General features: G+C 41.9%; 1 protein-coding gene across 1 annotated transcript in view; it reads right to left on the bottom strand.

Moving 5' to 3' along the window:
- Positions 1-15,510: 15,510 nt before the first annotated feature.
- Positions 15,511-27,547, bottom strand: part of cpne9 (copine family member IX) — a 96,956-nt gene continuing 84,919 nt past the window's right edge. The window contains exons 19-21 of the mRNA XM_074642996.1: positions 26,040-26,097; positions 22,742-22,815; positions 15,511-17,380 (exon numbers count right to left, since the gene is read on the bottom strand). Of these exons, the coding sequence (XP_074499097.1) occupies positions 17,198-17,380; positions 22,742-22,815; positions 26,040-26,097 (315 nt within the window). The 3' untranslated portion in view covers positions 15,511-17,197. The remainder of the gene's footprint in view (positions 17,381-22,741; positions 22,816-26,039; positions 26,098-27,547) is intronic.

Here is a 27,547-nt window from a genome sequence, read left to right as displayed (position 1 = left end):
AATGCTCATAATGTGCCAAAAGTGAAATGGGGAAAATGTGTGCTTCTTGGGTGCATTTTTCAAGGTTGCAACGGTTACAGACGATACCTTCCAACAAAGCTGGCGCTCTCACCAAGAAGCACTGGAAGGGAGATATGTGTAAATTCTATGACCAGCACATATACTTCCCCCTTTTGGGAGAAAGAAAACCAAAGATCAAATAGACTTCAATGCAATTTGACGTATGTGTCGATTGTAATTTGTTGTAAAGTTCGTATGCATTCATCTCTTGTTATACAAACGATTGTTTTATATATGTCTAAAAATTATTTTGCGATCTTGCCAGAACCTGAGCATTGGCGATACCATAATAATTTAAGGTTGATCACCGCCATGTCCCTTCAACCCCCAAGAAGAGTATTGGGCTTTTAAGCAAATTTTCGTAGTGTCCAAACGGCGGTACTACAACTACCGTGTCCGGCACATGATGCCGTTAGGCCCAAAAATACTTTTTCCCATAGACTTACATTGGGAAAGAGACGTCTGTAAATCAGCGGATAGTTTTTTTTTCAGGTAAATCAACTTCCCAGTACGAACACTTGAATAGCCCTGAGACCCAGACCGAGGGCTGGAACGAGGGCTGGGAGGCGGGGTTAAAGGAAACGCTACTGCGCCGCTCTATGGGCCCAATGGACGCGGAAGATCGCCGGATGATCCGGGTACTTTATCACTAGGCAGTCGAACCATTTTGGCTTTATGCGCCACTGAGCTGCTCGGGCGCTCACCTCCAACGCTGTATCCAGTCCTCTTTAAACATCCATAAGTCCAACACAGTGGCTGGATATTGCTTATCCAGACATCTCTACATATTTGATTGAATCACATTAGGCTATGGATTTAGTTGGAGACGACAGTCTGATGCTGATATAACGTTAATGTATGACTGTATTACTGCAGCAGCCTCACACTCAAGCTAACCTTAGCTAGCCATGCTAGTCACTGTCACCAGCATCATTTAGCAATTTACCACACTGACAGTGAATATTCATGTATCGTATTTGCCTCAAATGTCAGTGTGAAAGCCTTGGTTAACCCGCTACACAACAGCTTTTCGTCATTTTCTCTCCTGTGACAGCGAGTTTCTTTCCCCCAAAAAGGGAAACGCTGGTCTGGTCCATAGCTTGGAGCCATAAAGCCCCTCTATTATATCTTGTTTAGGACATGGCACAGGAACAAATCAGCGTTTCTGGATTTGTTGTTGGCGCAACCAACCACACAGCAACTCTTCGGCATAGCGTTATTACTATTACCGGTTTGTTTAAAGTAGAAGTTTGGAGACATGTTTCAACTTCTGGTCACGAGAGCCTACTCTGGATAATGTATTGCCGGTCTGATGTATCGGCAGTAAGTTTCTTATCCATTTTGGACAAGGTGACTATCAAGAACATGGAACCCAAAATGGAATTTAAATAATATAGGCCTACATATAATTGTGAAATGTTTGTTATTTTGGTGATAGTGGCAGCTGGGTCTTTGTTGTGATCCCTGAGTTTACTTCTTCTAAACTGGGTCTTTGTTGTGATCCCTGAGTTTACCTCTTCTAAACTGTAACCAGCTTTAGCCTCACCAGCTGACCCCAGACTCCTGCAGCATTAACCCCGGCCATGTAAACAGGAAGCTTCAGTAGTTCACTGGGTGATTGTCTGAATTTACACTGCTGGTGTCAGAGTTGATTACTTCCCCTCACGTGACACTACACAAATGTGATTCTATGTGTTGATGGCTGTGAGATGACCCGACCTGTGCCACAGCAGCGAATAAAACATGGACCCAACTGTGACCTGTTATGTTTTGTTTTTCCTCTGAGATGTTTAAAAATACATTTCCAAGAAAAGTGTTTTTGTGAGGGATTGCATTTATTACAGGACACTTCACCCTTTGCCTAAAGTCGCTGTGTTTCTCAAGTACCCAACACACATCTATTTTCAGACACTCCCCTGAGACTCACACACGCAACAGCAACGTGAAATATTTGTAAAAAACCAAGCTTGTTTTTGGGAACAAAGATTCCCTTCGAGAATTACGCAATGACTTTTTAATAAAACTGCAAGGAACCTCAACCTTTCCACCCCCCAACCAACCACTAGCCACTACGACTACCACCAACACAACACTCACACTGGTACAAACAGCCCTCCTGTGTCTAATGCACTTCTTAGACAGCTTAGTTGGATTGTAGTTACATTGGCAAGTCTCATCCTATTTGATGGATTAGCTGTTCTTGCCTTTTGCCTGCATGCTACTGACTCACATTCAAGGGTGGAATCATTCATACAGAGCCGCAGTGCATTTTGTTTGTATAGTGTATTTACACAATGATGTTTGTAGACATGTTCATTAGATTGTAAATTGTTGTATATGTATATACAACATATATTTATTTTTTTCACCCCTATCAGGTGCTATAACCCCATAATGTATTATATCTTCAACTGTGCAATACTGACTTAACAGTACAATAATTCAGTTGTGCAATAATATGGTTCACTCCGGCATTAACACTGCATTCATTTATACAGTACATTTAAACTAATATTCTTATTTTACACTATTCTTGCATTTTTATAAATGCATGCATTTATATTATTTGCATTGATCCTATTATTCGCATTATTATTTGCACTGTTGATACAGTATATTTCTTATTTATATTTTCTTATGATTTCTCTATTTTTATATATTTATATTTATATTCTAGAACGGGAGCAAAACATAACTCAATTTCCCCCCGGGGATCAATAAAGTATTTCTGATTTTGATATTTATTTTTTTGCCGGAGAGAGGGACGTTTGTCCCGAAGCTTGCCGCTGCATTGATACCCTTCACCTTAAAGAAGGGCGCCTCATTGAGCTGTGAGTGTGACTACAAACGGAGTTCACTCCACCACGGAGTGGGAAGGCGTAGGGGCCGGATTGGAATTGGGCATTTGAGTCCATGTATGTTTCAAGGTTAAAGAGTGAGAGAGAAAGCGAGAGAGACCGGTTAATGAACCATGATTTCAGACACCATGATGCACATGATATGTAACAGAGTTCAATGTTCCAAACAACATTCATTTCGTAATTTTTGACTGTTTTTGTCATCGCAGCTGCGTCTGCTCTGTTACTTTTTGTCCATACATCCTGCACTTATTTACTCTTCCTTCCGTTTCATTTGTTTAACACATAAAAACATGTCCAGGCCAAAGTTCACTACCTGCCTTTCAAGGTCATGAACCAATTCTGACGACATAAACAAACCTTCTGGGGTCCAGCTTTTATTGGAAAATACCTGCCTACGTACGCTTGCTCACTTGTTTGTGGGAGGCAATTTTCTGAAACGTTTCTGAAATTTTTTTATACCTCCTTTTTCATTTCACACTGCAGAATTCCCTCTGCAGGTGAATATTTAACAACATGAGGCCTGTGTAAATAGGTTAGTAACTATTCAACCTCATATCTGAAATCAGATACTCCATTTAAAGGAATTAATGGAGCAGTGCCATCTCTCTCTGAGCGGGTGTTTGATAAATACCTGATGCTAATGTGGAAGAAAGGCAGACCCAAACCCCACGGATGGCATCAAAATATGTAAAATCCCCATAATGCCTGCTGTGAGATTAATGTCCCTGCTTTGTTTGTCTCTGCTAATGCTTTCTACTGGCTGGTGGCCAAGGGGATCAGGTGCATAAAGGATGGTCTTGTTTGGCTTTCATTTGATGGCATTTCACAGTCCACGGTTTATTAATGACATGGAGTAAAGTACTAGAGGTAGCAAACATGTAAAGAAGCTACATTCAGAGCATTAATATAGCAGCAAACAGCTATTTGCTACGCAAAGATAGAGTGGAGTAATGGTGCCCTGAGCAGAGAATAGGTGTATTGTCATCAGAGCTTCTCTGTTCTTTGTTTTGGTAGCCAGGACGGCCACACGTGCATGTTAGTGCATGTGAGTGCATGTGAGTACCTCCCTTTTGAAACTGTTTCTTCCCCTTCTTCCCTTGTGTTCATGTCCCACTGGCGAGCTACAAGCCGCCGCTCCGCACTCTGCGGGCTGGGCATACGTGGAAGAGCGATGCTCATACGGCAGTTACCGCTGACAATACCGCCCCAACCCACGGTTAGCGCCGTTAGCACCGTTAGCTTGGCCAGCCACCACTTTAAAATAAGTGAAATGTTGCGTTCCATAAAACCCACGTAATTATCACCTGACTGCGGTTCCCCTCAGCTCCACAGACCTTTATTGAGGGCGGACTGTCCTCAGTTTGAGGGGTCTCCGCCGGCGATGTCAGCGACCCGTCTCGTTTACCATGCTTATGCTGTGTGACTTTTTGCCATCAGCATTCATAACATACTAATTCATACAACCTTTATGATTAAATTGTTTACTAGAGCACCAAGTTCCTCATATTGATCTAGCCTTGTAATTTTGCTCTCAAAGTGCTCCAAAGCCGCGCCCCCAAACACTTCAAAACTCATTCCAGCCCATAGTTTCATTCAAAATGCCACATGCATTGACCTCTGGGGGCAGCAAATGCACATTCTAATGCCAGGTCTGAACAGGACCTCTGACAGGAATTCATTAGAAGAGCAATATGTATTTATATATACTTAGTTTAGAGACAGGTTTGTGTTCCTGCAAGGCATTTCTGCCTGTCGCACCCATTGATCCCAGAACATCTTAGGATGGTGGGGCAGCGGTCAGGGACGTCCATTGCTGCTCCCTGCAGCTGGATTTAGATGGTACGGTACTTCCATTATGTAGCTTCTTGCTTCCCCCAATTCTTGTCCCTTCTTTGTGGCCATAGCCAAAAACGTCCCTTTTCAGCCTCTTCGGACAGATGTTTGATGGCTTGCTTGACTTTCCCTGCCGTGGCGCCACTGTCTCTCAGGAAGTTGGTTGAGAGGCTTACAAAGGCACTGCAGCCAATCTCCACTGGGTAGGTTGTTGTTCTCCAGCCATTCTCTTGGCATTTTGCCACCAGATCGGCGTACCGCAGTTTCTTCCTCTCGTATGCTTCCTGGGTGCCCCCTTCCCACGGAACTATCAGCTCGACTATCGGAACATGCTTCTCAGTTGCTGACCACAGGACGACGTCAGGTCTCAGTGTGGTGGTGGTGGTGATGTCAGTTGGGAACCGCAGCTGCCTGTCCAGGTCTATTCTCATTGACCAGTCCTTTCCTGAGGCCAGGACTGATGTTCTGTCCTGTGAGGGGCAGTTTTGCACCGACTGTCCAGCTGTTACAAAGCGGACAAGTTGCCTCTGGCAATGTTGGGCTTCTCATTTGCCAGGATTCTCACTCTCTCTGTGTGTTCCGCCAGCTTTCCTAGCACCTGGTCATATACTGTATATACCGCTTTCCCCCGCATGAGCTGAGAGGATTCATTGTGTCACTTTGTCTTAAACTTTAAGGATTGTACCTTTAAAGGCATGACCTTTTGCTGCTGGGATCTACTACACTGTAAAAAGTATTAATAAATTCAGTCATCACCACTATTGTTTTCCAAAACTACCTAGGTCCCAGATCCTGTTTTTCCAGGACAGAGGCTGCAGTGTTTAGCATCGCTGTCATGGCTACTGCCATGCTCCGCAGAGAATATTATGCCTCCAAGTCCTGGATCTGTAGTCCTAATCCAAACCGTTTACAGACACAGAGAACAAAGCTTTGCCTTTATTCAAACTCCAAAACAGGGGTATTATATATCCCCTTTTCTCCTGTCTGTTCTGAGCTAAAAATGGTGTGCTTCAGTATGTACACGATGGTGGCCAGCTCATGATTTAATGGATTTAAGTTACAGTGACGGGAAGAGACAGAGAGATTAAGAAATGTATTGTCAAACACTGGACTGCCTGCTCACATTCAGATAATGAGTTGTGAGTAGCTTTAAGGGAATTAACTGAAATGAGAAAAGTACAAAATGTAAGATGCAATGTCATCCAAGTATGCTGTTAGCATAATTGTAGCTGCGATGGTGGCAGAGCATACCAGCCATTTAGTGGATGATTTTATCCAAACTACCAGCTCACATTACAGTGAGTGAATACCTTTATAAGAAGAGGGTGCAGTGGAGTACGGCTGAATTTGTCATCCAGTGTCATACCACAAACAATGCAACCAATGCATCGGTAAACAATTTATAATGTTGTCAATAAAATGTAGACAATTAAAAGAATACATCAGACTGGTAATACGTCATCCAGAGTAGGCTCGCACGACCACGCAAAAGATATAATAGAGGGGCTTTATGGCTCCAAGCTATAGACCAGACCAGCATCACGTCATCACCGAGGCCGCGCTCCCTTTTGGGGGGAAAGAAACTCGCTGTCACAGGAGAGAAAAAGCTGTTAACCGAGCCTTTCATACTGAGATTTGAGGCACATACGATACATTAATATTCACTGTCAGTGATAAATGGCTAAATGATGCTGGTGACAGTGACTAGCATGGCTAGCTAATGTTATCTTGAGTGGAAGGCTGCTTCAGTAATACAGTCATACATTAACATTATAGCAGCATCAGTCTACCACTAAATCTCAGCCTATAGGTCAAACAGTTGGCTATTAACATGTTGGTTATTTACAGACAACACTTAGTCTAATGTGATTCGATCAAATATGTTTAGAAGTCTGGATAAGCAATATCCGGCCACTGTGTTGGACGGGGGAAGACTAAAGGGACATGGTGGTGATCAACCTTAATTTATTAAGGCATCGCGAATGCTCAGGTTCACTCATTATTAGATGTGTATAAGACAAACAGAGTCAAAATTTCCCATGCATTGAAGTCAATGGGATTTCTGTTTTTCTTTCCCCCAAAAGGGGGCGTGGCCTGGACTTTTTGCGAAGTACCCGTATGTGCCGGTCTGATGTATAGTTCTTCTTTTTAGGATGTGCATTTATTTATTATATTTAATAGATACTGTTTCCAGTCTTTATGCTAAGCTAACCGGTTGCTGGCTGTAGATTAATATTTAGCATACAGCAACCCGTTCTTATACCGTAATCACTTCCTAAACCTAAGTAAGTAGTTTGTTTTCTAAGACTAACCAAGTCAAACTTTTACTAACCAAGTAGTTTTGTTGCCTAACTGATATGTGCGCCATGTGTTGCTGGACATTCGTAGGAAAAATCATTGTTGAAAGTCGTGCTGACTTTCAGGTAAATTTGTGTGTCTGTGTAAACAAGCCAAATAGATTAAATTTCGTGACTATTTCACAAACGGCCGTGATACTGTGTTGGCAATTAAGTTGTATGGGAACGTAATTTTGTAGGAGACAGGATTGCATCTGAGAGTGGTATAAATCGTCTCATTTAACTCTCTGCAAGAAAGCAAATTCGTAAAATTTTAAACTATTCCTTTAAAAGGGAATTGCCTCAGCCCCTCAAGAGAGACATTACATGGATTTACACAGCGCATGATTGTGCCGACTTTGGCCATGTTTCCCTTTGGTTTATAACTCCAACCACAGCACCTCTCAGCTGTGACAGCATAACAACAACATAAAGCTGTTTTATACAGCAGCTCAGCAGTGAGGTAAGTGGAAAAACAGAAAGGCTACATTGTTGTTATTGGTAGTACTACTGGTACTTTTATTGAGTCTTTTAAAATTTGACACGATTACGTCTCCTTGATTTTTTACTCAGCATTAATTTGCAGCGGGTACAGCGGAATCTGTCACTTTGAATTAAGCACAGTCATTCTATACTCTCGTACGTGATCATACGGCCTTACTGAGCTTCATTTAAAACTAGGTTCCAGATCCGGAAACCACTTTGGAACATGCACAAAACCCCTTACTATCCTTTGTTTGAGACCACGAGTTAGCACAATTTTCTTGAAATTGTTGCATCCTGAAGCAACTCACTGCAAACTTCAAATGTGCCTCCTTTTTCTTACTCTTTTTTTTTTTTTAAGCGTTCATTTCTGTTTGCCCAAAGTTTCCCTGAGCTAAGCCTCTCTGACCTATTACCCAAAGTCCCACAAAACCGGGTTTGTTCAAGTCCCTTTAAAAAAAAAAAACACGTTTTTGCCAGATGTTGTTCCTTGTTTCTTTCCACATACTCATAAAAAATTGTTTAGAAAAAAAAAGAAAAAGAACGTTGTAATGACATCAGGATCTGTTTGTTGTTGTCCAGAGCTGCAGGAGAGTGATGTGCAAAGTGGGTGTATGAAAAGTGAAGTCATATTTCGGTGAGTGCACCTTCAGGAAAGGCAGATCAGTGTTTCTGCTGTCTCGTTCCACCGTGTTTAAAGTTTCTACAATGCCGTCCTTCACTTCCTGAGCCTGCTTCTCAGTCTCTCTGAATGAATCCTCCTCCTGTCTGTCATTGACTCCTGCCTTATTCAAAACACCCCCTTCAGCAGCATGTTTACATCCAGGCTGAGCTACTCTTCTGCCTCTTCAAGTCATTATGTTTAATAGGATGTCACAGCGTATCCGGCACCGACTGTTCCTCCACCGACGATTCCATGTTCTCGGACTTGTCCATATTTCTAATCACATACATATATAAATACTGTATTACTAAAAAAATTTTTTTTTTTACATGAATCAGTAAGGATCACCTAACTGTGCAGTTCCCCTCGGCTCCAGGGAGCATTTCAGCATCTCATTGCTTTGGTTTTATGCCCCAAAACGTTGCTGTTTTTGTTCACTCTATATCGCTCTCATCAGCTTTGTTTTGAGACGCAGGCAGCTGTCTGCCGTGGGAAACCTCTGATAAAACAGTCGATTAGACTGTTGTCAGGCTATTTAATAGGCGTTATCAGTCGCTATGAGCCCCATAGATGTGGGACAGTAGGGGCCTACTACACCCACTAGTAGGTTTTTATCATCTATTCACATGGTAGATCACTGAGCAGAAGCGGAAGTGAGGCGCTGTAGTATACACAGTGTGAAACTCCATAAGGGCTGGAGGTTGGGCATGATAGACCGGAGTTTGCATCCCATGTGAAACCAACAACGTGTAGTTGTCTTTGGAATTATTTTAAAACAAAACAGTTGTTTTTCTTTCCTAACCCTAAAGGGTTAGGAAAGAAAAAAGAAAAAAAATGCAACATTTTAACCTAACCCTAACCCTAACCCTATACCAAGCTTAAACTAGATGAGACTAACAGTTTGAAACGTTCCTCACAGACACTCAATCACCCACCAGACCTGGAAACTAGAACAATAAGCAAGCAATGTTTCAAACTAATACAAGCCATACACCACAAACACATAGCAGACCAAGCAATTACCACACAAACATTTCCACCTGGGATGATGAGACAAGTCAACAAACTCAAAGCCTTCATCAAACCATCCACGCCAACAGAAGATAAACGTAGGAAAATACAGGACAATACAACACACTAGATGCATACAAACATGACAATATTACAGGAACACTACCAATCCACCATACACACCCTCAGTAGCACCACCCGTAACCCTCTGGCCCTACAGATATCAATTGGCTGGGCCAGAAAGCGCTACAGGCACAGATTAAGGCCGGAAACCAGTAGAACACACCATAAACATACACACAACAGACCACAGCTAGCAACCACACTACCCTTCCATCTCTCTCCAAAGCAAGACACAGGTTGGACAGCTCCCTGCCCCCCCATCCCGGAGATATCGGACGAAGAGGAATTCCCACCACTGGCGGCTCCACGCAAGTCCTCCCTCTCTCTAGGACCACGCACCACCGTCTCAGAACACATCCCCAGACATAATCAACAGAACAACCGGAAACCCCTGCTCCCTACCCCACCACAAGCCCAAGCACCTCCTCTTACACCCAGCACAGCCCCCACCGGACCCAGCACAGGCACCCCAACCACCTGTGAAACCAGCCCTACAGCCATGTCCCTCTATACCCTACACACAGGAGACACACAAACAACCTGGAAAACCCACACAGATACATCCATACCCCGAATACAAACAGGAATCCTTTCCCCTGCTTCACAGCCAGACCTCCCGTCTACCCTTGAGAAAACGCACCCTTCTTTGCCCCCCTCACAGCACAAACCAAAGAACCCCAACAACGACGGAGACCACCCAGCCAGCCCCCCAACCCATCAACCCACATTCAGGAGCCTCTACAACCACAGAGCGCCCCTCTCAGCCCCCTCACAACCCAGGGAACCCGGGGAACCTGAAACTTCCACCCCACTACTCCCAGAAAGGATAAAGAAAGTCTCCTGGGAGCTCAAACGAGCTACCCAGGGGACCAACACAAACTACCCAAACCCCCAGCTTTCACCCATTTGACCTACCATCAACAGTAAGACAGCAACCCCACTTTGGTCACCATCACTCACTTTCCCAGACCCAACAACCCCCACCGAGCCCTCTTGCACTGAGCCTCCCTTCACCAAACCCAGCACCTCGGGGAGGGTCTTGGAGGTCTCTGTTCAGGTCAATGACACATCAGAAAAACAGGACAACACTTCCGACCTTGACTCCATATCTCTTACAACCCACAGGAACTCTAACATCTCAGGGACATAATCTCTCCCCTCTCTCTAACCCCTACAGATGGCGCTGGTGTCCGGACTGGCCTGGCCGAGCGGCAGACCCAAAACGATCAGCTACAGGAGGGAGCACATATGATGAGTGGGACTCTAAAGGCTAACACTGCCATCACAAGAGTCCAATCTGAACCCTCCAACACAGCACTCGTTTGGGGTCACAGGCAGGTTAGGTTAGGGGAATGAATAGTTTTAGTATACCCCTCTTACGCTGACATGTATCTGGCTCTGAAGCTTGGTCAGTGTCCCTCATAGTCTGACACCGACATACCGGGCCACGCTTCAGCGTGAGACACACCAGGCTTCCAACTAACTCCAACGATTCAAACCCATCCGCGTCAGTATTAGACGGTCAAAACAAATGACGTAGTATAAAGAGCGAGAAAGTCTACGTAGGGTCAAACAAACACAAGACTTTCACCCAGGAGGCCGTTGTTTGTGTCCCGTGTGGAACCAAAAGTCAACATTGACTTAGTTTGAATTACTTTTTGTGACATAACAAAATCAAAATAAATCAATGAATAAATAAATACAATACAAATACAATGGAGCAAAAATAATAGTAAAAATAAATGTAGCCATTAATTCATTGATAAAATGTGACAAATCGATATTTCTGTTTTAATTTGCTTCTTTATTTATTCATCTTTGTAGTAATTCCCTTATTTATTTACTTTTCTGTTTAATGTTCCCTTTTAATATTCATGTACTTACTTTTATTAATTTTTTAATTAATTAATTTTATATTTATTTTTAAATGTATGTATCAATTTATGTATTTATGCATTTATTTCTGCACAATTTTCCCTTTGCATTTCACCCCTTATTTATTTCTGTATTCATTTCTTTATACATTTCTTTTTTTCTTTTTCTCAGTCAGGTACTGTATTTATTTTCAACACAAGGTGGAAGCAGATACAGGGGATAGCGGTGAATCCATGTGCGCTGTAAATCAGTTATGAGGCAAACATTAAGTATAGTTCTGTTTATTCAAGTGTTTTAATCTGTTTACTGAATCAACCATTTAAAGCCAGGACTCATTTTCATGGGTGGAGGCTCAGCACTCTGTGTAGTGTTGTAGAATCAACTTAAATCATCTTTCAGTGGACAAACAACAACATACAATAATCAGATGGTGTCGCTTTATGTTGGGTGTTATACTGTAATGCAGTTCATCGACTTCAGTAAGATATGAGTGAACACAAACATATTCAAACCTGATATCAAAACACAACAACATAGTGGTCAAAACAGTTAGGGGTTACTATAGTTCAAACTTCTACATTCTTATTGGACATTCATAAAAATGTCAATATACAATATAGATTTATTAGACACAATGTAAACGGCTTCTACAGTAAGCAAACGAGTGGGAAACATATTTCATCGTGTACTGTGCTGTATATACAATGACAATTATCATCTCTTAAACACTATGATCAGTGGGCTGAATATACACATATTCATACAGCCATAAGACAAAGATAAGAGACAGACAAAAACGCTCTTGTTGTACAAAAATCTCACTAAGTACCGTCAGAATACTTTTTGATACCACTGGCGTCCTGCAGAGATCTTACATGTCTATTTTTTTATGACCCTGGGAACGTTCCATATTATTGTTAAATATCAAAAATACATGTCTCTCAATGGGGAAATTCACAAGTTCCACTTCCTTATATTTGTTTTTTTCATTCGCTTTGGCTCAATTCTCGAATGAGAATAATTTTTTTTTCAAAACGATGAGCTCAAATCTCTGAACGATTAGTTTGTTGTTCTCAACAGATTTGAATTTCTCATTTATTCATGCAAATTGCAACGTGTTTTGGCACATGTAGCGCAAAAGAGTAAGTACAATAGTCGACAGTTTGCACAATAACCACTAGCCGATCAAAACCGATGAGTTGATTCTCAGTGAAATCGTCTGAATACTCTTCTCAACTTCTAAACATTCTTTCATCGTTTGAGCCGTCACATGACATACATGTATATTCCATAAATATCTATGACATGGTGTAACGTACTGTGAGGAGGTACAATTTTCTTTTTTACTGAACTACAGCAGGTTCTTTCACAGTTGCAGGGTTTGTTTTTTTGGCATGGATGTCATTTTGTGACAAATTTTCTGTTCACTGTCGCCTCACAGCAAGAGGGTTCCGGGTTCAAATCTGGCTTGGGGCCCTTCTGTGTGGAGTTTGCGTTAACATGGGTTTTCTACGGGCTCTCCGGTTTCCTTTTGCAGTCCAAAGACATGCAGGTTAGGTTAATTTTCAACTCTAAATTGCCCGTAGGTGTGAATGTGAGCATGAACGGTTGTCTGTCTCTGTGTGTCAGCCCTGTGATAGTCTGGAGACCTGTCCAGGGTGTACCCCGCCTTCGCCCAATGTCAGCTGGGATCGGCTCCAGCAAAAAACCCAGTTCAAATTCAAATTTGAACTGGGTTTTGAAGCATGAATGAAGTGTTTTGGGTGAGTTACTACCTTTTGCAGACATGCAATAGAGTTGTAATGTCCCATCAAACTGTTGTGACTATTGTACTTACAGTTTAGAGAACGTTAAAGACCGTTTAAAAAAAATGAGCCAAAGCGATCGGAAAAAACTATAATATACGAGGTTTCCGCAAGACATCGCACACAGCAAGTTAGTTCTGAAATCTACAAATGAAAATGTACAGTGACACAAGTAAAAATGCATATTACTTCGAGATATACTTCTCTTTTTTTTTTGTTGCAATGACAAAAACTACTGGAACACTGGAAGGCATTTATTCCTCGACATGCAAAAACGTGACGATTAAACCGATTATCGTACAAGTTTATAAAAATCAATACACTTACACGACACATGAAACAGCATAAACAACCCCTCTCAGCCACCACCACCACCACCACCATCATCATCACACTGACTTCAAAAAGTGGCTGTCACATTTCACATGAGAACACACACATGTGTTGGGAGCTTGTTGTACTTTTATGATGCCTGAATTCACTGCACAGTAAGGACAGTTGCATCAGGTCTATACTGTGTGAGTTAGTATAGGAATGTACAGTAGTCATGCATAATAAAGATACCCTGCTATATAAACGATGAACACTAGGTGGCAGGCTTTGGCCACTTTGCACACTGCTGCTGTCTGCCTGGTAATAAAATGTCAAGTCATGGCAGGGGAGAGGGAGGTACATGCATAGGCGGAAACATTACACTAGTACATTGCTTTTCTGAGAATGTGCATTAATCCTTCATTGGGATTTCTTTTTCCAAAATATATGCGTACAAAGAGTTATCAGACAGAGAAAAACTCATTGTAAAGACGGAGCTATTAGTCTTCCTCTGTGTTACCATCTCAAACTCTCATCCTCCACCATCTGTTTCTCCCATTTGTCTTTCCCTGCTGGCATCAAACAAACTAATCTCTGGATCCTCTCCTCTTCCCTTTGTCCTTGTCCATATCTGTCTCTTTCCTCCTCACTCTGACGGCCTTGTCTTTCATTTTTTTTCTCCCTCACTCCACCTTCATTTCTCTTCCCTTTACTCCCCGTCTCTTCTTTCCTTCCTTCCTTCCTTCCTCCTCCTCCTCTCTGCGGGGCAGCCGGAGAGACTGGCATTTCTCTAACAGCAGGTGAGGAATCTGCACCCAGCCTCGGCTCACGCTGAGCAAAGAGAGGGTGGGTGTGGCGTGGCAGACAGAGGTGTGTGTGTGTGTGTGTGTGTGTGTGTGTGTTTGTCTGTGACCCCCACACTACACCTGCCAACACTTGTTTGCTACCCCTCTGATGTCCCAGCCCATTCACACAAAAAGGCGTAAATAAATGTCACAATAATGGGCGAGGTGTTTAGTGTGCAATAAGTGCGCCTTTCTGGATTTCTGCGTGTCTTTTGTACGCCATGTATCAAGTACTGACTGCAATGTAAACGCATCTGCGTATAAATGCTACGTTAAGTGTTAATGACGTAGTATAAAAAGTGAAAAAGACCACTTGTGGTGGGCAGGTGGGGAGATAGATGGATCCAACAAACACAGGACTTTTAATCAGGAGACCCGTGTTCCAGACCGGTGTTTTGTTTTGAAAGTTACGTTAGTGACGCTTGTCACGTGATAAACCTCACGTGTTTTTTGTTGATGTTTGTGACGTGTTTTCCGTAAGTGTTTTACTTATTTTACTTACTTAAGCCCAACCATGACGTTTTCTCTTGCCCTAACTCAGTGGTTTTCTTGCCTGAACCTAACTGCGGATGTTTGCGTGGCGTACAAATGATACGCGAAAACACCAAAATGCGTACTCATGACACGCGGAATGTCCGTGTAGGGTCGTGGTATATATACTGTATACGCCTTCCTGTGAGACTGGGTTGGATGTCCACATCAGAAACTCAAAGAGTCTCTCTGAATACTCCTCTTGTCACTAATTCATCCGGTTGGATTAAACCAGGGGTTTACAAAAATCAAACACTGTCGCCCAAAACAGAATTGAGACAACTACCCCCCCTTCCCCCCACCCCCATAATGTTAATGGATTTCGTCTCTCCTATTATCATTATTTGTCTGACTTTCATTTGGAACTAGGCTACAGTTCCTATAATTTGGGTGCTGTACACCCTGGGTTCTCAAACTTTTTGGGACCAGGGACCCCTTACAAGGGAGAACATTTTATAAGGACCCCCTCATAATCGTAACACAGATCAAGCATTATGCTTACTACCTTATGTACTCTTAGATGCCATTGGAACTATTTGTATTCTAAAACTTTTCAACCTAAATAGGTTACATCATACACGTTTGATAGTGATAAACAGAAGCACATTTAAATTTGAATCATGTTATTACCGCTTTGTGTTCGTTCGGGTGCTTTGTAATCGGATTGTGCTTTAGCTTGGCGGGCTTCATGGCTTCGTTCGCCGGCACCTGAAGACACAGGATGCATTTTTGACGTCGACACTGTTTTCAATAAAACCAAACCAGATTTTCTCAATTTAGCTAGTTTGGGCTTAGCGTCACTCAAATATTTCTCCATGCTAGCCAGCTAGCCAGCAGGCTAATAAACTAAGCTAAGCAGCAGCATGAACGATTCGTTGCTCCCCGAGTGAAGTGACTGATTCATGACAGATTGACGTGAAGTGTCACAATCATATCAGAGTTTCTATTGGCCGAAAGCTAATGTGTGTGAGAATAATGAACACAATATCCTTGTTTTATTGGCGCAATTGCTCCCTATCTGTAGATATGCACTTTTTAATGATACAATATTATTTAATAAATTACAGCAAATTATTTTGTGGACCGCCTGACGGAGTGCTACGGCTCACTGGGGGTCCCCGGACCCCACTTTGAGAATCACAGCTGTACACAAAAATGTCATTGTATGGGTAACAACTTGAGGCCTATTTTCTTTGCCTGTTTGTGTTCAGATTTTGACAAAATTGACACCATTAAAAGTATGCCGAAACAGCTGTTAGCAGTGCCTGCTTGCAATGTCCTCATGGATGTACAGACAACCGTCACTGGAGTATTTCGTTCCTTGATGATTCTCAGTTCTGCAGTTATAAGGAGAGTTTTTTTCCCTATGATTTCTAAGTGGATTTATGGACGTGTATTCCCGATGGACACAGAGATAAAGATATCCCTGCAAAGTGTAAGTCACACTGAATCTAAAAATAGGTGTATCACATATGTGTGTTTAGATTTGATTGAGTCATGACTCCGAGAAGGAGTATGATGTTTGACGCAAATTGCACCAATCGGGCGTTGAAATTATCTTAATTGCCTCCATGAGCTGTATGTCACAGCAGCTGTGGCAGCTTTAACAGATGACTGTGATGATAAGCGGACCGAACTTCAACAGGTATGACCGTTGCTTTAAGAATGCCGACATGCACCTGTCTCTTTGCCTCATTTCTCTCCCTCCTCGCCGGCCCTTTAACTCTCCTTCCCCCCGTTGAGGAGGCGCGCCTCACCGTTTGAAAACCCCTGGATTGAACTAATGGTTTTGCAGCCGCTATTTCAGTCTCAGCTTGATGACGATGGTAAACTATAAATCACAAACACCTGTCCTCATGGTGACAAATTACTCCAATGGATTAGTCAAAGCTTGGCCAAAAATACCCGCAAAGCACCTGATACAAGCGGACGTATATCGCTCATCACTAGCTCTGCTTTCATTTGGGGACTAGCCTCAATTTAATTGAGTGTCTTGCACCTCCTGGGACTCCTGCCAGATGTGACTATAGTTTCTACACCTGCTGAGGACAAGGACAAATGTAAAAAAACAAAACATTTCTGGAGAGAGGAATTAAAGAAATTAAAAAAGTCAAGCTATGAATGATCGTCGGTGTGGAGGAGAGGGACAGTCGTGGCTCCGTCTCGCTGCTCTTTCGTACAGTAAAGTAATGCGATATAACAGCGTGAGTAAAGGAATAGCAGCAGGTCAGTCAGGGATGAGCGCCCGCTGTGTTGGTGTGATGTGCCTGTTTGGCTTCACCGGTGATAAGAGAGGAAGAGGACAAGTCACGGGTCGATCCTTCTGCTCCTTTTAAAGTGACAAATGACTGTATGGGAGGTGAGCGTGGATGAGCGGAGAGGCAGAGGCAGAGGCAGAGGCAGAGGCAGAGTCAGGGTGGTGGAGAGGCAGAGACGAGTGGCCGCGGCTGTGTCTGGGTCAGATATGCCGGTGTAGCTCCGGTAACGGCGAGGAGTTGAGGGCCGGTCGCGGTTCAACTCCTCGGCTCTTCATAAAAGACAGCAGCTGGTCGGGGATCTCGGCGAGGACGTCCTTAGCCAGCCGGGCCATGCTGAGGACCTGGTTTCCGGATCTGTCGATGTAGTCTCTGAATGGAACAAACTGAAAGCAATAGTTGAGATGTTTTTATACACTTTGTACATAGATAAGGGCCCTGTTTGAAAAAAAGGATTGATAACATTTCTGTGGAGGCGTTATAAACAAAGGATAAATCTCATGATGTTACTGTTCAACAAGCCCTTTTCAGACATGAAATATAATAGCATTGCTGGCAACTTCTGTTATTTAAAGCAGTAGTTGGCAGAATGTTTTTGGCATCATTGGGCAAAAATTCCATAATAAGCTTTCAGCATATTTATAATTCAAGTGTTCTGAGAGATAACTAGACTTCTGCACCTCCTGATGGCTCTGTTCTCAGGCTTTAAAAAAAAAATCTAGGATGTGACGGGAGACTTTGGCCAATCACAGGTCATTTCAGAGAGAGAGCGTTCCTATTGGCTGTTCATTCAACGGACTCAGCTGTCAAACAATCACAAACTCCGATCAAACAGTCAAACTAGGCGGCGCTGATCAAATATGAATTAATATTCTGTTACTGTAATGCCTATTTCTCGCCTCAAATGTTTTCAGAAACATCTTGTAGTGTACTGTTTAGATGTAAAATGAGAAAGTTTGCGCTGACTGGTGGGCGGGGTTTGGTAATTCCTCAACTAATCTCAACATGGCGGTTGGGTCACAAACTTTCTCATTTTACATGAGAAATAGTATTATATATATTATATATTATACTAGAGTATTTTCCTAATCCTAAACAAGTGTTTTTGTTTAATTCACAACATTGAGCACATGTTTACCGCGACTGAAAAGTGTTTCCTGATCTCCCACCGGCTGCATCAGCAATGGATTTTTAAACTGATCTGGCCATGGAAGATTTAATTAAAGACCTTGCCTCCACTTCTTCTCACAGTGAACCCCCTCAATCATTTTCTCATCATTTTTTATCTTTTATTTGATTTTGGCAATCTTCATCTCTGCAGTTGGCATTGCCCTGCACCAAAAAGGTGAAAGGATTTTTATTACAGGCTGACCTGACATGAGAAAAATCTCTTCAACAACTTGTCTCATTTACATTGTTTTGAGAGATGATTATTAAATCATAAATTCAAGGGATCCCTGCAACCATAAGGTATTTTTCATTGTACAATTTAGATGTACCGTGTTTTTGAAGTGTTGTGACTGTTACGTAAAATTGACTAAGGGGCTTTGTTGTACTTGGATGGTTGGTAGTGTGAATGGGAAGAATGGACCAGCAGCATTCAGGCGTTTCTTATCCAGAGAAACAAAATTTATTCAGACTGGCAACAAAAAGGAAAAAGATAAATAATTTCATTAGGTTCATCACTTAGGTAGGGTCCTCTGCAGACAACTAATGAGAAACAGCCTTCTGCGACACAAAACCCTGGCTGCTGTCTGTGGCCAATCAGGGAGGATCTCTGGAATCAGTACTTCTTAAACCCAGTTTGCATCAATCTCCCCTCATTTGGAGCCAATTGGTAGTCACATTCTCTCTGATGAAAGATAGTAATCAAATATACCCTCTCAAATGGCATAAGCAAAATATAAATATTGTTGGTGTGAAACAAGTAAATATTCCCTTCTTTGAAACTGACTAACGTCACAGTAGGAACAATTACAAAGACATTCTAAAGGGTTAGCACACTCCTTCTTAAAGCAGCAGTAGGTAGAATTGTAGCAAATATGATTAAAGAAAATATTTCTATAAAACGGTCACTATATCCTGACAGTAGTGCCTGAGACAGGTAATCTGAAAAAAATCATGTTCCTCTGTGTCCTCCGGTACTCCTAATGGGGGAAAACAACCAATCAGATCTGAGCTGGAGCCTTGCCGTCTCTGAGCAGCTGTCAATCACTCGCAAACTCCGACCAAACGGTCAAACTAGGCAGCGCTGATCAAATATGAATCAATATTCTGTTACTGTAATGACTATTTCTCGCATAGAATGTTTTCAGAAACATCTTGTAGTGTACTGTTTAGCTGTAAAATGCTAACTTTTATGACCCGGCAGCCATGTTATCAGTTGAGGAAATACCAAGCACCGCCCACCAGCCGGAGCAAACGTTCTCATTTTACAGCTAAACAGTACACTACAAGATGTTTCTGAAAACATTTGAGGTGAGAAATAGGCATTACAGTAACAAAATATGAATTCACATTTGATCAGCGCTGCCTAGTTTGACCGTTTGATCGGAGTTCACGAGTGATTGACAGCTGCCTTCGTTGAATGAACAGCCAATAGGAACGCTCTCTCTCTCTGAAATGACCTGTGATTGGCTAAAGTCTCCCGCCACGGGCTAGATTTTCTAAAGCCTGAAAACAGAGCCAAGATAAGGTGCAGAAGTCTAGTTTTATATATGCTGAAAGGTTATTATGGATTTTTTGCCCAATGATGCCAAAAACATTCTGGTACTTTAGGCCACATAAAAGGATATCACGGTTGACATTAGAATTAGATACTTCTTTTGCAATAAATAGCCACTGGCACTTTGCTAGAATTACATTTTTGCAATCTTATATACTCACATGCCTCGACCCTCAACATCTAGACACTATACATTTATCACTGTAAGTGTTCATTTTTCACTGTACCCTATGCTCTGCCAGCTGACTGGCCAGCCTTCTCCACCACGATCCAAAAATTCAAAAGTGCATTGTTATCAGAGGTCACTCTGTATTTGTATTCTCATATCGGGCTTTCTAAAAAGAACTATTTACTGTTGCCAGATCTGGTTTTATCAGTCTCTGATGGGTTTACTGCTCCCTCTTTATAAAACTCACTGCAGAACAATTTAAAGGAAGAGCTGCTCTCTCTTGTTGACTTTAAAAACGACGATGGATGTGGAAGTGTCTTTGAGGGCAGACTCAGTAAGGAAATGTCTTGCCAGTTACAGTGACTAATAAAAACGTCTTTTTTCAGGCTATAAATGCATTTTTTTAGCATTAATAAGTACAATTTTATAGATTTGAGTATTGTCACCTGTTTAGTAAATATAAATACAGGACCACAGCTGTAGATATCAGGTTTCTTCAGGATGTTATCAGTTAGATACAAAACGTTTTTGGTAGATACAATTTTGAAAAACCTTTCCCTTGAATAAATCAGGGTAGTGACATCCTCTATGAGACCTTAGAGGCTACTTGCAACATCACAAGATGAGTTACCCACAATGCCATGGTGCAACAAAGATAAGAGCTAGTTTTTCACTTTTTGTTCCCTGGCTTTTATCTTTCTGAGATTGCATGGTGGTGTTCTCGTAACACATTGGTCGCTTATTAAAATGCTGAAAATGACATGTGTTTACATGCTCTTGCATTTTAAATGATTGTTCTCTCCTAGAAGCAAAAGTGGAGATGGCATGACAGCACTAAATCTCTAGGGAAGAAGGAGAAGTGTGTGACTTTGCACCAGAGACCACTGGAAATGGGGGTGGGAGAGAAAAACAAAACAGATTCACATAACAATTGTGATTGTTGTTTTCTACAATTCAGAATCTCTTCTGGTTTTTATGTTATGTTGATACACTGTAACAGCCTTTTCATGCCGTGGTTAGCACTGTCGCCTCACAGCAAGAGGGTCGCAGGTTCAAGGGCCCCCAGCTTGTTGGCCAAAAAGGTGTAACACAGAATTGGGTGATAATTTATACTCTATGCTTTATAAACAGTAAAACCAGACCGGGTAGACAAAAGTTGCACGGTTGACGGGAAGACAATAGGAGGGTTAAATAAAACCAGAATCATGGTATTGTACCCTTGAGCAAGACACTGAGCTTGGCCCACCATGAAAGGTATTGTATATTGTATGAGGCAGCTCCAAATAGGGATACACCGATCCGACTTTTTCAGTCCTGATACCGATAGCGATACCTGGACTTTGGGTATCGGCCGATACTGAGTACCGATCCGATACTGGTGTTTAACCAATAAGCTGTATGCCTCACTGTGTGGACGTGACTGGGATCGTTCATTTATGTTTAAGGAAACATCAGGCTTGACTTAATCACTGCTTTCCTAACTTTGTAAAACAAAATGTGACCAATAAATACATTGATATGAATTTATTTAACCTCTTAAGCCCTAAGGTGCTGGAAGGTGTGGTTCGCCTAGACAGACATAGCCAAAATAAATCAAGAATAGCTCCACAACTACCAGGTCTATATGCATGATATTGGTCTCTATGGATAGGTAAGACCTCAGAGAATTCATCCCCAGTGTCAGTAACATTGTGATTGTTACTATGCCTGAGTGAATTGTGATGAACCAAAGGAAAACATATATACTTTTATCCTCGCCTAAAATGTTTTCTAGATTAGACAGTGGATAATACCATTATATAATGATGCCATGCACAGAGATGCCACTGAATTCATTTAGCGACTCCTTGACTACAACTGTGCCAAAGTAGATATAAATATCACAAAGCACATAGATTCTACAAAGGTTTTAGTGAGGACAGGACCAGGAGGACTCTCCATTTGGCCACTTGGATACCCAAAGTGTGCCAAATGGGTTTTCTACCTTTTGAAAGTGAATCTGGCTCTAAAATACTACTGCTATCCACTACAGGAGGCTATGTGCACACAATGGAGCCTTTGGCCATGACATTTACCCTGTGCATCATCACATTCTACCATTGTGCACAGTATAAAATCAATAAAAAACAACTAGATTGCATAATTTTAACTCCAAATGGAGTAGTATTATTATAATAATGAAATATGATTGAGTAAAACTTAGATAACAAATAAGATGAATAGCAATGTAAATAAGATAACAAAAAACAATCCGAAGTCAAGTACAGTATGTACATTCAATATAAAATGCGTTGATTTTATAACTAAAATATTGTGTGTTGTTTTAGTAGCGTTAAGGCCTCGTCTTTTAGAAACAATTCATAAAAAAAAGACCATCACAGCATTTTCTGAACTTTTTAAAGGCAGTGATACTGGGTCCGTTGGGTAAAAGAGGTTAATTTTGTAATTAATATTAAAATGATAACTCGTACACCAGTAACTTGGGAAAACATCTTCAAAACTAACAGAAATTACAATTCAATGTAAACCTTTTTAGTGCAGCAACAAATTGGTCAAAATTTAAACAAGAATTCAAATTTCAGTTTATAATGTATATCGTATATAAACATAACATTGAATTGAATAGATCGGGCCCATAGTCACTGATATCCGATGCAGTTTTAGAGTCGGTATCGGCCCGATATCCGATCCAGTATCGCTATCGGTGCATCCCTAGTGCCCAATGTGTGTTTGAGTGTGTGTAATGAATGAACTGTAAGCCATCCAGCCTCTGGAGATATCTCCCCCATGCAGCTGCTGACAGAAACATGCTCAAGTTTAACCTGCGACGTTAAACAGAATTATGATGAGTACCTGTACAATGTCTCTCTCAGCGAGACGTCCCCTGGAGGACACTCTCACCTCATCTCCATCCAGCTCCTCCATAGCTAAAAGGAGAGAAACCGAGAGAAAGAGAGCATGACTCAATAATAGAACCACCGAGGGAGAATTTAAAGAAGGTACGCGATGTTCTGAGGTATTTTCATAACATAATTGCTGAAGTGGAACACAGCACGGGGAGGAAGTATTCAGCAGAGAATGGATAGAACACTTCGTGCACCAAGAATGCCATTTCATAGGCAAAAAAATTATGCACAATTACAAAACAGGTCAGAAAATGATTCTGGCCCATCGTGGGGAAAGCAGCTTTTCTGTACGGCAGCGCTTTCAGACAGCCAGTTCAACTATAGCCAAACATAGGGGGAGAGGTCCTTGCTCTAAAATTTGCGCTCTGATGGAGATGTCATTCTGAGAGGTCTTCAAAACCACCGCCTGCACAACAGTGTGTGTATCCTGCATCTGGAGTCACTCTGGCAAGGAGACAAAACAGCCTGGATGCGTGGCGCTGCTGTGGAAAGGTGGCTGAGCACAACGTGAGGTCAAACTGGCAAACAGGCGCACACAGAACCAGAAAATATTAGAGGACAAACACTGGAACTGACAGCGTAATGCTGAAAGTGACATGCTAGGAGATTAAAAAACACTCATGTTCAGAAACGGAGTACATGGATTAAAGACAAATAGAGGCAATTAGGCATGGCAATAAAGTGATGTCACACACACAAACACTCACACACCGATGTGATGTTAAGTCAGTTTGACCTTGTGACCACCTAACATGTCTGAGTGCTTTCACTACCATTCGATTTCTTAAAAAAGTAGAAAATGATGGACAATCCAACACAATGATGAGGCAGTAAGTCGTCACACTCTGCTGAGCAGGAACAGACTGCACACACACACACACACACACACACACACACAAACGGTCCCCACTGAAAAGAAGTCATTGATCTGTGGACTGTAAAATGCCTGAACACTTGACACCATTGACTTTCGGCAGCAACTCTCCCAGGGAGTGGAAGAGCGCACTGGACTGGTGTGTATGAAGAACAAATTACGATACAGCTGCTTAAGTGGTTTGCTGTTTGCTCACAGCAGTCCTATAAAGTCAGGTAAAAGCCAAGGTCAAAGTCGAATGCTGCCTTTCATAAAAGAAAAAACATCACATATGAGCATATTTACAATGTCAAGGTTGTTTAATTTAATTACCTTAACATTTCAAATGTATTCAGTGCATGAAGCCGCTGCTATCAAAATTCTGCTCAGATATATTTCTTAGGCACACAGTGGAGAATTTGATCACCAGTGGTGCCATAGTGCCATATCCATGGATGTATTAAGAGAACTGGATACAGCGTTGGAGGCGGAGCCCCGTTCATTCCTTTGAAAGTTGCTCAGTGGCGCGTGAAGCCTAAATCACTCGACTTCCGTCTGGAAAAGTACCCGGATCTTGGGCACATTAAACATGCGCAGTAGCGTCCGCTCGGTCACATGACTCGATCACGGGGTCCCAACGTCACGCCGTCGTCACGGCTTGCGCTCCAGCCTCGGTCTGGGTCTCACTCACATGAACGGAGGAAGGGAAATAACTCTGGATTCAGCTATTAGTGCGTTTTACAACTTTAAAAACTTAATTTTTTAAATAAGGGCTATTTAGGTGTTCGTACTGGGAAGTTGATTCACCTAAAAAAAAATGATCTACTGAGTTACAGACATCTCTTTCCCAATGTAAGTCTGTGGGAAAAAGTATTTTTGGGCCCAAAACAGCATGTAACTAACACAGAAGTTGCAGTACCGCTGTTTGGCCACTACGGAAGTTGGGATCGACGACCGGCGCACTTTCTGGGGGCTTGGCCATATCTTGTTGAGGAGGTCCCCATGTCGTTTATGGGATAAAAAACACATTCAACATTTTTGTAAGGTTACATGCGATTTGTTTCGGTGAAGAACATTAAATGTGAACAGGAAACCTTTACCTGAATCATTGCCTAAACTCCACCATAAACAGCAACGTCCAATCACAGAACATATCTTGATGTGTTACGGCCGGGACACACTGGGCACTTGAGCAGCAGGTGGCAGCTGCCTCGCTGAACAGCTGCATGTCTCACGCATGTGGTGTCCACAGCTGCAGCGTTTCTGCTGCTGTGCTGCTACTGCAAGAGTTTGCCTTTCATAATGGCCATTTCACTTCACTTTAAATATCATGTATATTTATTTTAGAAAGAAAAGGTTTAGAAACGTGTGGATTAAAAAACGTTACTCTATTAATTTATGGCGCCCTGCAAGTCACTGCATTTTCCACAACACTGTCCTGCAAATATTTAAGAATAAAATCCTTGTGTTAACAAATCAAGGAATTCTGTCCACAGAAAAAAAAACGCTAGGGTGCTTTTATTTTGAAATGGAGAAAAGGAAGTATTACATATAGTATATATATACTTTTTCATGTCTGTGACATATTCTACAGATATGGACATTGAAACTGCAGTAATGTTTCTGGTATGATACCCACAGAACCGATTTTCATTCACATATCTTGACGTCAGAGGTCAAGGGACATCTTTGACGATCGCCATGCCAGTTTTTCCTCGCCAAAATTTAGCCCAGCTTCGTAGCGTTGAGAAAATTTTGGTTGTAATGTTTCCCAGCGTTAGTGGACTATATCCAGGATCCAGCAGCAGTGAACTGAGCCGTGATCTGTCTGCTGCAGATGACACTAAGCCCCGTCCCCACTGCTGCACAGAGAGCTGGTCACATGTTTATTCAAAGTTTATTAATATTGAACATGTTGCGTGTCCAAATTGCAATTGCTCCGTGGGGTCTCCAGCAATACAACCGCCAAGTGTTAAGTCGATCGGATGAGCGGTTCTCTACATATGCTAAGGACATACCCACATGGCCACAGACAGAGATTCCTTGCTGTAACTGTTTGACGACATAGTGTATATTCGTGATGAGAATGTGTTTTAACATTGATATGGAAAAAAACTTGGATGGATTAGTAGTCAGTATATTAGTAGTAGATTCCACCTTCTTCCTTGTTTTAATGCTGGACGCTATTTGCGTTGCTTTGTAGCTGACTGCCTTAACCAGGTGTAATGCCAATTACCTTAAAGTAGATTTAATAGGCATCTCTACTGCATGACTGTGACACCGACTAAACGTTTTGTCTCCCGTAGATAAAATGACTTACTGTCCTCTCCTCTGTCATGTTAACTCATGCTGACATGAAACATTATAGGTCTGTTGGAAATGGAACACTCACCATCAAACTCAGCAGGTCCGACACCGACGATAATTATGGACAGGGGCAGTGCTGCTGCCTGTGCAGGAGACAAAAGGGAAGACAGTGAACATTTAGTCCTTGTGATTCAGTAGATCCTTAGGACGCATAGAACCCGATACCCGGGGCAGCACGTGTTGTAGTTACAAAACATCAGTATTTCATAATCATCTATTATAAAAGATATTATTATAAAAGATCAGCGCTAATGTTCTCATAAATCTATTATTTCATGCTTGGTATCGTTGGGAAATAGAAATTCAGAGCTTTCCAACGGACCTTAAACGCACCTCGTATCACAGTCACAGCAGAGCGGGTGAAAGGTAGCCGTCAAACTTCACATTTTATTGTCACACTCTGGTCACACTAACATAAATCTATGTTCTCGCCAAAATATTTCACCCAGACCAGACTTACCGTTTGTACAGTCGAGATGGCGCTTACAGGAAGTCCACGGTAGAGGCTAGAAGGGAACCCGCAAACTCCGGAAACTCTCTTGAGATTGTTATGGTTAGGCATCGATCTTGAATAGTTCAGGTTAGGCATTGACCTCGAATGGTTAAGGTCAGGATAGGTCGTTGAGCTGCGATAGTTTTTGCAAGTTTTTGCAGATCTCAGATCAGATTTCGCAATTTGCGGGCTCCCTTCTAGACACGACCAAGGCAAATGCTGTTAGTGACTGCCACTCGCTTCCTTTTCTGGGAGCTCTGGCACTTTGACATGTTGGTGTAATCGCCTTGATGCAGCCACTAGATGGTGCATTACAGCGATCTCTTTAGCTGATTTAGATGAATCTGTTGATACCTTTGTGGCCACTGTATGACCTTGCATTCTGCATTTATCTGCTGTATAGCATTGAGCTCTTCACTCATATGGGAATATTGATCAGAATTCATTGTGTTTATTACTATGTCAATGTTTTAGGGATATTTGTTATTTGTAACATGGTTATATGGAAATTAGTATATCTTTATAAATGTATCACACATGTATTTTAGTCAAAGAGTAGTAGAATACATGCAGCTGCATCATTGTCTATGGTATCTTTGTTTTAGCGGTGATATTGCCTTTGAAATTAAGACTTTATACTAGGCGAGGAGGAAAATCTTATTTTTTCCTTTATTGCATCTCCCTTGGAATCTCCATGGTAATATACTTTAGTTTACTTTCAATTTATTCATGTTTTTTAGCCTGTTAAATGAGGCCAAATATATGCATATAAGCCTTACAGGAGGAGAAAGTCCTGACGTTTTTAAGAGATTAGGGAACAACAGTGCTTTAGAGAGAGTTAAATGATTTTGGTGTTAGTGAGTATGGTCTTGGCAAAAATTAATAAAGTGTTGATTCAAACTTATCTTTAATCTGAAGGGTGAGGCTATTTACCTGACCCAACATCCTACGGCTACAGCAATTACCTTCATTTTCTAAACCTTAACTCTCCTTGACACAAAATCAAAAGTTTTAGCAGCTGGAGAATACTCAACAAAGAA

The sequence above is a fragment of the Sebastes fasciatus genome, chromosome 8 (genome assembly GCF_043250625.1).
Source record: "Sebastes fasciatus isolate fSebFas1 chromosome 8, fSebFas1.pri, whole genome shotgun sequence".
In the NCBI taxonomy this organism is placed as follows: domain Eukaryota; kingdom Metazoa; phylum Chordata; class Actinopteri; order Perciformes; family Sebastidae; genus Sebastes; species Sebastes fasciatus.
This window is presented reverse-complemented; position numbering and strand designations above follow the sequence as displayed.